This window comes from Pungitius pungitius, chromosome 14, assembly GCF_949316345.1.
Source record: "Pungitius pungitius chromosome 14, fPunPun2.1, whole genome shotgun sequence".
NCBI lineage: Eukaryota > Metazoa > Chordata > Actinopteri > Perciformes > Gasterosteidae > Pungitius > Pungitius pungitius.
This window is the reverse complement of record NC_084913.1, coordinates 15,975,452-15,988,722: the sequence shown is the minus strand read 5'-3', so window position 1 is coordinate 15,988,722 and position 13,271 is coordinate 15,975,452. Positions and strand designations below refer to the sequence as shown.

The following is a 13,271-nucleotide window of genomic DNA, read 5'->3' as shown; positions in this document are numbered from 1 at the left end:
AGCCGTGCACAGCCAGAACATGTGTTTGAAGCTCATGTACTGCACCATCCGGGCGGGGCCCGTGCCACGCTTCCAACCCTAAATTCACAGTTGGCGAGTGAGACAGCAGCGGACACCGACAGCCTTTCGGAAACCACAGCGGCTTGTAATAGCCTGCGGAGGTTCCCTTGTGCCCTCATAGAAATAGAGTTTCCACATTTAAAAATCTTACTGGGCGGACTCCGCTCACATCGCTCTCATCATTCTGAGGGATGCAAAGTGACGGACTGAGGCGGCTTTACAGAACAAAGTGACCAAATTCCGTTATTTATTGCAGCTTTCGATGTGCGAGATTAAACATCAACATACATGTTCTGTGTGGAATGGTAATAATTTAAATTCTGTTCGGACTGATGTGGTTTCTTTCACTTCTTGTCACAGGTTCCTAAAGGTTTTCGATCAAGCCGTGAAACAAGAAGAGATATTTACAGACATCGCCAAACCAGTGGCAGACAGGTTCAATCTCATTGTTCTTCTCCAAATGACAAATCTAAACATGACTTCATAAAAACGCTTAGCAAAACTACCACCTTTTCGATTAGCCCATTCAAAAATGCCAGGCCACCTATGCTCAGCAACCCTCAGCTCTCCATGACACACAGGCTTTAAGTGTCTTTGTTGACAGGAAGTCGGTGAAGCCCAGCTTTCTTTTAGGATGGAAATGGAGGCTTTCTGTGATTGTTGGCGTGCTTTGCATACTTAAACCACTAAGTGGACCGAGCTGGCAGGCGAAATGGCACACTTTGCCATCGTGAGTGTGAGAACATTTCCAAGCCACAACACAGAGTTAAGTTGTAACGGCTCACTCACTTTGTTTAATTCATCATGCATGAGGATCACATTCATTAGAGGAACCTACAGAAATAATCAGCACTATAAGTCTTTTGTTAGTACTATCAATTTAAGAGAAATTAGGGGTTCCTCCCATGGGACTCCCGAGTCAGACGGGTCCAAAGAGTGGCAGCTTCTGCCGGGAAGGAGGCAATGCAGCAAGTGTGGGAAGAGTCCGGAGTAGCTATGACCTGGCACCTTGGGGGGGCAGGGGGGGGGGGTGGGGCAGGCTGTGTGCAGTAAGGATGGGACTCTGCTGACTGTCCCTGAGGAAGTTATTAGGTAGTAGAAGAAGCACTTTGAGCAACTGCTCAATCTACTGCGCCCTCTTTGGTAGAGGCGGAGGAAGGATCATTGTCAATTTGCCTGGTGGAGGTCACTGAGGTCAAACAACTCTGCAGTGGCAAAGCTGAGATCTCTCCAGAGAAGCTGAAGGCAATGGGTTTTGGGGGGGCTGTCTTGGATGACACGCCTCTTCATCATTGCGTGGAAGTCTGGTGTAGCGCCCTGAGGGGTTGAAGACCCGATTGGTGGTTTCTCTCTTTCAAAAAAAGGGGACCACAGAATGCGCCAATTACAGGGGTATCACACTACTCAGCCTCCCTGGTAAAGTCTACTCAGAGGTAGCGTTTTCACAAGGATCCTGGAGGGGGCCAGGGAGTATACTCATCTGGTCTACGTGTTTTGTGGCCCTGGAGAAAGCGAAAGAGATACTGTGGGAGTACAGGGTCGGGGAGCGAGGGCTTACAGTTCAGGGTGCAGCGGATCTCATCGTAGCTTTTTGCAGATGATATGGAAACCAATAGTTTGTCTACGCCTGGAAGGGAATGTGTCCATTAGGAGTTCAAATACCTCAGGGTCTAGTTCACAGGTGAGGGGGCGATGGAGTGTGAGTTTGGCCGGAGAATCTGAGCAGTGGGGGCGGTATTGCACTCGCTTTACCGCACCTTTGTGACAAAAAGAGAGATGAGAAGGATGGCAAAGCTTTGTTTCTCACCTGGATGGGTCATGGCCCGAAAGAGCTAGTTTGCGGGTACAAGCGCCTGAAATGGGTTTCCTGAAAGGACCTGGGGTTGACTCGGACCAAGCTACGTGAATCCCAGTTGGTGTGCTGATCATTTCTAACACCCATGTCGATATTGACTTGGTACCTGTTACAGAAGCACATCTGGTTACAATAATCACTAACAGAATCAAAAGAAAGAAAAGGTTTTTTCTAAAGCCCCCCTAATCTCCAAACGTTTAGTCAGGAGTGTGAATCTCTGTTAACTAGCATTAACTGTCATGTCCTTGTTTTGGTCAGAACTCTGTCATCCACATATCAAGGCTGTGTACTTGCACACTAGTCTCTGTCTCTACTGTGGTGTAACCCAAACCAGTCATTTCGGCCTAAACACGTTTTTTTAAAGGAGGAGGAGGACAAACCAGCATTAATCGCTCCAGTAGAAGAATTGTCGCTGTAATGCTATTGGTCTGGCAAAGAGAACCTTCCATCTGCGTTGTAATCCAATTTCACAAGGCAAGATTGGACTTCCCATAAAAAAACAACTGGAAGTAAAAGGATCTTCTGGAAGACGAGTTACCAATTCACAGGGAAGCTTAGGTGTGAAGAGTAAAGGGCCCGAAGCCGCATCATAAGGGCTGACGTCGAACCAAACAAGGGAGCCTGTGTCTTCACTCGTCGCTCATGGACGCGGTGTTATATATAAACAGTTTTTTCCCCTCACTGGTGTCATGCAGGGTGTGGACTGTCCAGTACACAGGGATGGAAAACCCACAAACTGCTCCAGTACCGGGTTGGCAAGTCCATTACAATAAGCGAGAGGCTTTGATTAGCATGTCAGGGAGCACACCGTTTATCCTCATCTTTGATCCAAGCTCGTGTGTCAGAGGCCATGACGTCATTTGGTCATTTCTTTGTGGTGTATATGCAAGACTATAGGACACAAGTGGTATTTTTTTTGTTGCAAATTGATCCTGCCTCATTTGCGCACCACCATTTTGGGTGTTCTTTCATTCAAACGGAGCTCAATAACATTTGTTTCCATGGCCCTGTGCACGTGCAGAAGGGGCAGTTCAGTGCCAGACCCAAACTCTACAGGCCCTGCCTGGTTGAGTGGGGTTTTGGGCCTTTTTCCTCTACTCCGAGACATTCCTCCCTCACCAGCAGATGTCTGTCGCCATCGCAGTTCTCCAGCCACTGCCATCCTTTCCTGTGGATTTAAAGTGTCCCATCCAATTCCCTCAGACTTTTGCCGTCTGCTCTGGGATATGCTTGACTGTGCCTTGCACTCTGGCAAATGAACAGCATTACATATTTAGATCAATTTCTGGTTCAATTCCAGCCAGCATGCCACACCCTTCCCTCTGTCTCCAGTCCACCTCATCAACTAAAGGTCTAATGCTATTTCAAAGCTATAAAACCACAAAAAGAAAGCATAAAATCTGTTCATCTGTGTGTGTGTGTGTGTCTGCGTGCATGCATGCAGTGTGTTGGCGGGGTACAATGGCACCATCTTTGCCTATGGCCAGACAGGCAGTGGGAAGACCTTTACCATCACAGGAGGGGCCGAGCGCTACGGTGATCGCGGCATTATTCCCCGCACCCTCTCCTACCTGTTCCAACGCTTCTCCCAGGTGGTTGGCTTGTTTCCATTTCTTTTATTTAGAGTAGCTTCAGTGGCACAGTTAGGCCACGCACAGTTACCCTGCTTCCACTCACACATTTCTATGCACATTGTGGAAGCCTCAGAAGCAGCAAAGAGCAAACATTTAACTCCTCACATGTTTCTGATGGCTCAAATGTTATGTAACGCTGGTCTTTATCTCTGGGCCAGCAGGAAACATGGCTTCTAGCTGACATAACATGACAACATATAATTTAATTTCTTTGACATTTTGCATGAAAAAAATGTATACAATGTGTGCTCTACTGTCTCTCAGCCATTCCTCTTTTCTCTCTGTCGCCAAACATCAAAAACACAAAGATTGTTTTTCTCCACAGGACAGCAGTATGATTTACACCACACATATTTCCTACTTGGAGATCTACAATGAGATGGGATATGACCTCCTGGATTCCCGACATGAAGCATCTCGACTGGAGGACTTACCGTCAGTGTTCGTTTTCATTCCGTAACTACGCTGATGCTGCCGTACACACAGCCTAAAAAGTCCAAATCTATTTGAAATACTTCAAAGCTGGAAAGAGCAAACCAAAGCTCATTCTCTAACAGCCATTTGAGTTGTGGTGTGGTGAAATATGGAGACCTAAGTATTTACCACCTCACTTCAAACTGCCATAATGACACTGTGGGACAGCAATGGATGACCCAAAGAAAAACATAAAAACTTCTCTGGGTCCATCTGTATCTGTAATTATAAATTCCAGCTCTGGAGGTTTGTCTTGGTTTTTCCCTCCTTCTTTTTTGTCAAACTCCAATACTTATTCATTTCAAATGAGACTTCAGGCACAACGTTGTCTCAGTACATTGTCTGGACATCTCTGTAGTTCCTTGTACCAGTTCCATTTAAGTGTCTTCCGTCCTTTTGCAGTGCATCCAGATTAAGGCTGACATACCCACAAATAACAGTATTCTGGAAATAGACACAGCCCCATGTTAACCATGCTGTGGCCACACTTGCTGATTCGAGAAGAAGTCGTGGCAGGGACAATCTCTCTCTTCTTGTCTTTCCCTGCCTGCTCCTTCTCGTCTGTCCCGCATTCTTGGACTTGTTTTTGTTCCTGTTTTACTTCTTTTCGTCTCCATCTGTTCATTATTTCCATCATACATTTAGCGTTCGCCCCTCTTCAAAGGCTAAACAGTCATAACATTTGTGTAAAATACAATAATCCACATTTCTCTGAGGGTGCGGGGCTGCCAACGCACAGGCCTTTAATCACATTAAGATTAATACTGTTTAATCAAGCTACATCAACTCCCCACACATGTTATCATAATTGTCCACATATGTTCTCCAGTCATTGCACCGCCTTTGACATTACCAGTAGCCAAACTGTCACAACCCTGGTGGCGTGATGGAAATTACACGGTGAGCTCATAGGTGTCATTTCAGTCCAAGCACACTGTGTTTCTGAGGGCTTGATGTGGGTAAGAACCAATCACCTGTTTGTTTTTAGCTGCAGGGTCTGTCTGTTATCAAGTTCTGCACCCCTGGAAAGATAATGCACACGTGTCAAACTGGGACCCGGGCCACACTGGGACCCGGGCCACACTGACTCGCAGATGTGGTTTGTTTGGATTTAGAACAGAGCCGAACCAGAATTGATGACATAATTGCTTCAGTGTTGGAATTATTAAGGTTTTGCCTGGATTTGTCCTTCGTTGTCATTTCTTTAGTTGTTTTCAAGTGGATTTAATTATTTTCTTCCCCAGAAAGGTATTGATCATGGAAGATCCCGACCAGAACATCCATCTGAGAAATCTGTCCCTGCAGCAGTCAGCCAATGAGGAGGAGGCTCTGAACCTGCTCTTCCTGGGCGACACCAATCGCATGATTGCAGAGGTGAGAAAGAAATGTCATTTTTTGTCCATAAATTGAATATGTATTGTGAAGGCTACCTGAAGACCCTTCTAAAACGTATTACTTCGGCCCCTGTGGTACCTTTTTCCCTCTTTATTTTCCTGGTTTTCAGAGGGTTCTTTCTGTCATTTCTGCTTATGTTGCAGTAGTTCTTTTCTTCACTTAGACACCCGGACTCCCCGGGCTGATGTGACACGTGGTGGGGCAGCTTATGCTTAAACCGCAGGTTTGGAATAAAAGGCTGATCTCACCTAGTTTACTCTTCCTGCTGGTGTGTAAGTAAATACTCGACAGTAAAAGTGAACTGCATGATGGGTTTTCACTTTTCACGAGTATTCCAAGGGGTCAACCATAGAGCAAAACCAATGCAAAGGACATAGTTATGGGATCCACGATGGAATTTCCCTGGACCTTGGTAGCACAAGTCAGGCAGAACAATAGCTCCTTTCTTTTTGTGCATCTTGAGTCGACACTGTTGTAGAACCTGGGGGGAAAATACATTCTTGGATGTTACATTCTTCCGTTTATTAGGCAATTGAGAGGTCTCACAGTTCAGCACAGTCCACCCACAACGACGCTTTTGTGAAATCATCTGTACTCACTGGGACTTCTTCACCAGAAGAAAACAAAGAATTGTCAACAGAGTCAATTTATCACCGCCAGAGTCATCCCAGAAGTCCACGGTCCACAGAGACGTGGAATGAAGTTAACACTTGTGCTTTCTTTCTTCTCTCCCCAACCATGTGGATAAAAGATGACACATCCGTAGCTGCACTAAGCAGACCATGAACTCACTTGCTCTGAGACTTGGCAATCCCCTCTGCAGTCCTTTTATTGGACAGGAAATAAACTACACTTTTTTTTTTTAAACTCCTCACCCTGAACCTCACCAGGAAACATTTCCTCTCATCCACTCCTTTGCTCTCTGTTCCTGTTCAACATGTGGGCCTGGATCCTTTCCCCTTTCCACATCCCCAACCCCTGCTGAACTTGTGCAGTGCAGAGAAGGGTCTGAATGAAAGCTCACTTTTCTCCTCTTCCTGCTGAGCCGCTGCACCGCTGCTTGTGTGCGTGCAGTCAGCATGTGGCGCATCGAAGATCAGCGAGCGGCCAAATGAGAACAGAAGAGAATACAGGAATGAATACAATTCAATGAGGTTGAAATGTCCCCACTGGTTTCTTTTCCACAGCAAAGACATACCTAAATGTCCCAGACGCTATACCATATGTAGACAGTGCTCTCAACACGATTTCATTCTTCTTTCCATTAAAGACCTGCTTATATAATATCTGGTGATATCAAAATTAAGTTTTTATCGCACACAACTTACACACGACACAGCTCACCCAAACAGTCATCCATGGACAGTATGGACAGATATGAGCCACTTTTAGAATGCTTTTAACTCTCATCCATGGGTGCTGCTTTCATTTTCCACTGTAGGACTTGTGATAACATTCACTCACTGCATACGTCACACTCGGCGAAAACAGATGCAGCTCTGCAGTAAATCCTACCATCATGAGGGTTATAAGCTTAAGCTTTATGGAAATTGTTTTAGAGATGTTTTGGCTTAATCACATGGTCATCTTGGAGGATGATGTTTTTTTTTACTGGTGGCAGAAGAATCAGCGGACTCTTGATTATATTGGAAGTTGGGGCGCGGCGACCTTGTATTTGCTCTTGTAAAGAGTGGCCTCGGCAAAAATGGGATTGATAGATCATACAATCACATGACCCATATTTTACCAATGACTAAAAAAAAGCCTTTGTTTGGTTAGCTGGTAGTAGTGCAGATTATTTAAAAAGGGATGTTCTATCCCTTACCCGTGATATGATTTTTTATCTATTCGCTATGTGATCCCTTGAACATCCTCCGGTCTGTTTGACATTACTGTAAGGGATTCCCTGAGGAGCACACTTGGATGTGTGCAGAGTGATGGGAATTCAGGACTTAGGAAGGAGCAGACAGGAGGGGTTAAGACTGAAAGATATGTTGTGAGCTGTCACCAGCCTAACAGGCAGGTGTTGGCACATTTACGCCCAAAACAAGTCGGGGTCAGGGAACCTTTTCAGAATGAACGGTGATGATGTTAATTCGAGCAGAGAGAAAAAAATAAATCATAACCATATCTTTGGCCTATGGCCAATCAAAAGAAGGAAAAAAGATGTGCTGTATCCGCTGGACAAGCCCTTTTTGTTTTAATTACTATCTGTTGTTCCTATCCACCATCATGTGTCATAGCTGCCTAGAAGAAGAGAGAAGATCAGCACTATTTCAGAGAATATCCATTTCCTCTATTATCAAGGACCCCGTGAGTAACCATCCTCCTCTAGCTAATAAAGCCTGTTTGTGCAGAGTGACTCCCACTCTGTCTCAACCTGACTCCTGCTGTTCCAGTCAGCATCTGAAAAAAAAACCCCATTTTTTTTTTGTAAAGCCGCCACCATGTGTTTACTGCTCTTGGGTTACACATGGTGTGGCTTTGATCTTCAAACCAGCGGGAGCAAGAAGAAAACGAAGAATCAACAGAAACATGTTTCTTGTTGTTTCAACATGGAAAGTAGGGCAGATGGGGCATTTTAGAGGTTTCTGAATACTCCTCTGCAGACCTTGCACTTTTGCCACTTATTCAAAATGGTGTCTCTACTCTTCCCACCAGACTCCGATGAACCAGGCCTCCACGCGCTCCCATTGTATTTTCACTGTGCACGTGTGCAGACGGGAGCCGGGCTCGGCCACCCTGCGGCGCTCCAAGCTCCACCTGGTGGACCTGGCCGGCTCGGATAGAGTTAGCAAGACTGGCTTGACCGGGCAGTTGCTTACTGAAGCCAAGTACATCAACCTCTCCCTCCACTACTTGGAACAGGTATGCCTTTTTTCATCGGGCAAAGAATTTTGTAATGAATATATGCTTTGTACGAGAAATGAATTGGCATACGTTTTATTTGCTCAATTGAATGCTAGGGAATGTAATATAATAATAAAAATATAATAATGATCTGTGCAGGAGAAGAAATCAATTAAACTGACAATAGCTACTTCAATTGGATTGCCATGCGTTTCATTTTTTGTGAGACATCTTACAACTGCCATCTGGTCTGGTACAATCACTTCAGCAATGAATGGAGTAACCCTCCATCTCCATCTCCATCTTCCACTGCTGTTTTCTCCAGGTGATCATTGCTTTGTCCGAGAAGAAGCGCTCCCATATCCCCTACAGGAACTCCATGTTGACTTCGGTGCTGAGGGACAGCCTCGGGGGCAACTGCATGACTACCATGATTGCCACAATAGCAGTGGACAAGAGGAACCTTGATGTAAGGCCTTGTTCACTCAGACTATTCTGGAAGATTGACACAAAAAGTTTGAAGAAACAAGGTTTATGAGTGAAATAATGATATTTTAAATATGAAAATACATCTACATTTAGTAAATCTAAACATACGTTTACTGCTTAAATCTCAAAGGTTCATTGACTCAATTGTTTTTAAATCATAACATACTTTGGGTGTCTTCTGCTTCATAAAAATGAATAGAAGGTTGAGGCTTGTATAGATGGTATCTCAACAGCACTGTATACTACCTAGTGTCATCTGTGTTGAGTCCTTGCATGCAGTCACTTACATCAAATGTACCAGATGTATTCGTTAGCAGTGATATTGTTCCTCGGGCATGAAAGTAAACATAGAAACCTCTGTTTGAAATGGTTCCACAGGAGTCCATCTCCACATGCCGCTTTGCTCAGCGTGTGGCTCTCATCAAGAATGAGGCGACACTGAATGAAGAACTGGATCCTGCTCTGGTGAGTGACTACAAATCCCACCGCTTAGCCACACAATCGCACCACAGAGGCCCGCCTTAGAGCATTGAGAATCAAGCTTCAAGACGTAACCCACCAAGTGCCCTCCCTTCCAGTGTCACAGTGTCACGGTGAGAGCAGCAGTTTTCCACTGTTGCTTGTTTACCTTCTTGTCCTTTTGTTTAGCAGCTATATACACTGTGGATACATGCTTTGTTGTGGTGAGTCGCAGAAGGAGATTGAGAGTAGGGAAAGTTTTTGTGAGAAGATGTCATGAATGGTTCCAACATACAGTATGTTTGTAACAGAGTTCTCTTTTTTTGGTTTACGTTGTATAACCAGGGAAAAGAAATCCCATGAGAAGTGGCCTGATCACTTAAACCAAGTTAGCCGTTGACGATGATTCCCCTTCTTCACTTTCTCCCTTTACAACTCTCCCACCCTCCTGTATTGTGGTGTGCCAGGAAGCAGACCTGGTAGCTGTTATAAAGGCCCCTCGGGGGATATACAGTAGTAAGTGTACACAGCTACATTTGCTTCCTCCCCTCCCACCCAGATCTGCCTGAGGACCGACTGCTACTGTATTACTGCTGGTGAGACTTGGCTGGCCACTTGCGAACTCTACAGAAGTATTTTAAAGAGAGTCTGCGGCCCGGGCACAGTAATTGTGACGGTGTCTGGCTGCTCCCACTTGGGTCGGGAACTGTTTCAGCTCCAGGCGAACCCAAACCTCCGCGGGCAAATTTCTTGTCTCCAGCTATGTCTTTTTAGTATGTTTCTTATTTTGTCCATTGCGGCAGTCTCTGTGTCTCTCCCTCTTTCCCTCTGCATGGGTTACTGAGAAAGAAAAATACAGCCAGCAGTGCAGTTTTCAGTTGAGAATGATGTCATTTGTTGTGGTTTGGGGGTGACACTCCCACTTTTTGCCAGTCCTCATCCAAAGTCACACCGTCTAATGCTCACGCTGGCTGCAGTAATTGATTTGACTCCTGGAGGTTTATCGCAGTGCGTGTTACATCACTTAGGCCTCAATGCTCCTATACTGTAGCCTTCAGGCTCCAGAATAAACGTATTCAAAGCCTGTAAAGCAGGAAACCAGCCAGACCAGACCCAACAAACGTCTCTAATAGACTAAGAATGAGGTGTTGAAAGTGACCTCTGATCATAATGAAGTCAGCCATACTGAGCTCCCCATATAAGGTCGGCTCTGTTGGTCTCTATGAGCACCAAAGCCAGTCTCAATCATCATTTAGGCTGATCTTGGTATAAAGGAAATCGTTATCAGCTCTTACATGCTTCCACCATGTTTTTGATGTGTACTTATGGGACCCTTAAGCATTGTGGACATGCTTAGTTCCATCACATTTCTAGGTCATTCTTAAAGTCAAAAAAATGGATCTTACGTTGTTCTGCAGCTATACACAGCACATTAGCAGGCAGCGTGACCCCCCCCCCCCCTCTCTCTCCTAGATACACATGACATTTTGCTTGTGAAGACAACTCTGATTATCGTGTACTTGTTAGTCAAACAGAACCCTGCTCATAGCCCACCAGAGAGACATGTTTAAGAAGCGGGTGTGAAAATTCCTGAGGGATGGTTGTTCTCCCATGGTCCCTTAGTTATGTCCATTTTGTGTTGCCCAACATCTCAAATCACAAATTTACCTCAGAGGGCTTGACATCCTCTGTCTCGGGACCCTCACATTAGTCCAGGAAAATCGGGTCCCTCAAAAGACCTTTGACAGCGGTTGTGATTCATTTTACACTGTGATTTAGACTTCAGCATCTCTATCTCTTTTTTATCTATTGTCACTATTGAATCCTGCATATATTCCTGAAATCATTTATTTCTTTTTTTCCCCAAAATGACATCAATTTTTAAGGTTAGCATGGACAGCATGGGCTAAACGTTCAAGTACAGTATATAGCACATTTGTTACAGCACATAGACAGTGATGCAGACAAGCATGCAGTACTGCTTGTTGCATGCTGCATATTGCACTGACTTGGGTTTCCATAGGACATGCTGGTATCATCAGTCACATGGCACATATGGAAGCTGGCTGTGGAGCGGCTGTGGGCACAGCAGTCTGAAATAAACTGCGCCTTTCAGGATGCATCCAGGAGAATGACATCAGACCAACAGCTCCAGGAAGGAAATGCAGGGAGTGGCTCTGGTGAGGGATGGCCAGCTAGGAGATTTGGGGCAATATGATTTGGGGATTGATTTGGAGTGAAATATTGTTGAAGCTAAGTAGCACCAACCCCAAACTGTCTTGTTAAGAGTATCTCGAGTTAACAATGTCTGACTGCTTGAGACTTCCCAGTCGAAAGGTTTGCTAGGAGGGGCAAAGCTCCGCTGAAGTGGATGCCTCAGTCTGACCTTTTGACCTTGATTTAAGTGTACACTGAACTTCCAAGCTCCCTGGCAACTTTGTGTCAGGAGTCACCACTTTGTGTGGTATTTGCTCTCTTCAAGCCTTCCCTTAGCATCCTGAAGTGTGGTCAAATTCAGCGGGGGATAGTTAAGTTAGTTAAGTTTTTTAAAGTGGATTCACTCTTTTGTTTTGTGATACATGCACATTTTCAATACACGTGGTCGGTCCTAGTTTCAATAATTGAACCATGCATTGGTTTTGGTGTTGTATTTTCTTCCCTTTTCTTGCCGTTCATGTCATTTTGTAGAAGCATTTGAATGTAATAGAAAGCTCATCCTCTTATTCCACTTATTCCCCTTTTCCTGGCAAATAAACAAAAGACCTGTTAGTATCTCATACTTGCTGCAGAGGAATCAAGCCACAGGTTGTATCGGGCTAATTAGTTCTGCTAATTAGTTAGGGTTGTGTGTTATCGATGTGGCCCCTTTCACATTTAATCCTAACGCCTCAAGTTCAAGTAACGGCACACTGCTCAGCTTCAAAATAAGGTCACATGTCAAATGGGCTCACCTCTGACCTCTTGCTCCTGTTGTGGACCAGGAGGTTTAGGATTTGGAAAAACGACGAAGGAATTTAATATGTGAGACCTATTGGGCTGTGAACTGAGAGTCTCTGAGAGAGAATAAGTTCCATTCTGAACGTGACTGTCGCCAGGTTTTTCTTGTTTTGTTACAATATGCTATTGTTTTGTGACGTCTGTTCCACAGTTAACTATTTTTTCTTTTAACCTGGCGTTCGCGGATGCTGCATTGGCTCATGTGACCAATCACTGCTCCTTTTGAGCTGGGGGTACCGTATCTGAAATACATCAGAAGAACTTATCAGAATCCATTGTTTGTGACTACTCTTACATACATGTAACTTAAGCTCTCCCCGCTGAACTCACTGATCCTCAAGTTGCTAGGTAGCTAGAGGCCTGCTAATCCCTGCCTAGACTCACATATCCTATGTAGACTGACCTCTGGAGGCATGAACCCTTTCAGCAAGGAGAACCAGAGCGCCCCCGGCTTATCTCCAAAGACTAAAGGTTACTATGTCAACGAGGCCGAGAGAAGGACACATCTGTATTTGAAGGATTCTTTTTTTCTTGCCTCAAGTAGATGTTTTTCCTTATAGTGTGATAAACTTGCAAGGCAGTCTGTGGCCTACCTGTGCTAAGGGGGTGGAGACTGCCTGGCTACAAAGATTAAAAAACATGGGGCTGTCTGTATTAATCGGTGTAAACATGCTCCTAATGAAAACAATGTGTGAAAACAACTGTGTTATATATTTGTTTATATATATATATATATATATATATATTATATATACACTCACCGGCCACTTTATTAGGTACCCCATGCTAGTAACGTGTTGGACCCCCTTTTGCCTTCAGAACTGCCTCAATTCTTCGTGGCATAGATTCAACAAGGTGCTGGAAGCATTCCTCAGGGAGTTTGGTCCATATTGACATGATGGCATCACACAGTTGCCGCAGATTTGTCGGCTGCACATCCATGATGCGAATCTCCCGTTCCACCACATCCCAAAGATGCTCTATTGGATTGAGATCTGGTGATTGTGGAGGCCATTTGAGTACAGCGAACTCATTGTCATGTTCAAGAAACCAGTCTG

The 13,271-nt window shown here is 44.8% G+C and overlaps 1 protein-coding gene across 4 annotated transcripts in view; it reads left to right on the top strand.

Moving 5' to 3' along the window:
• kif6 (kinesin family member 6) overlaps positions 1 to 13,271 on the top strand; it is a 42,852-nt gene that overhangs the window by 1,950 nt on the left and 27,631 nt on the right. The window contains exons 3-9 of one of the 4 annotated variants that reach the window (XM_037486849.2): positions 421 to 495; positions 3,360 to 3,510; positions 3,875 to 3,984; positions 5,268 to 5,397; positions 8,080 to 8,286; positions 8,594 to 8,737; positions 9,136 to 9,222. In XM_037486849.2, coding sequence (XP_037342746.2) covers positions 421 to 495; positions 3,360 to 3,510; positions 3,875 to 3,984; positions 5,268 to 5,397; positions 8,080 to 8,286; positions 8,594 to 8,737; positions 9,136 to 9,222 — 904 coding nt within the window. Of the gene's footprint in view, positions 1 to 420; positions 496 to 3,359; positions 3,511 to 3,874; positions 3,985 to 5,267; positions 5,398 to 8,079; positions 8,287 to 8,593; positions 8,738 to 9,135; positions 9,223 to 13,271 lie in introns of those variants that run through there. The other 3 variants (XM_037486850.2, XM_037486851.2, XM_037486852.2) reach the window with 3 other exon arrangements.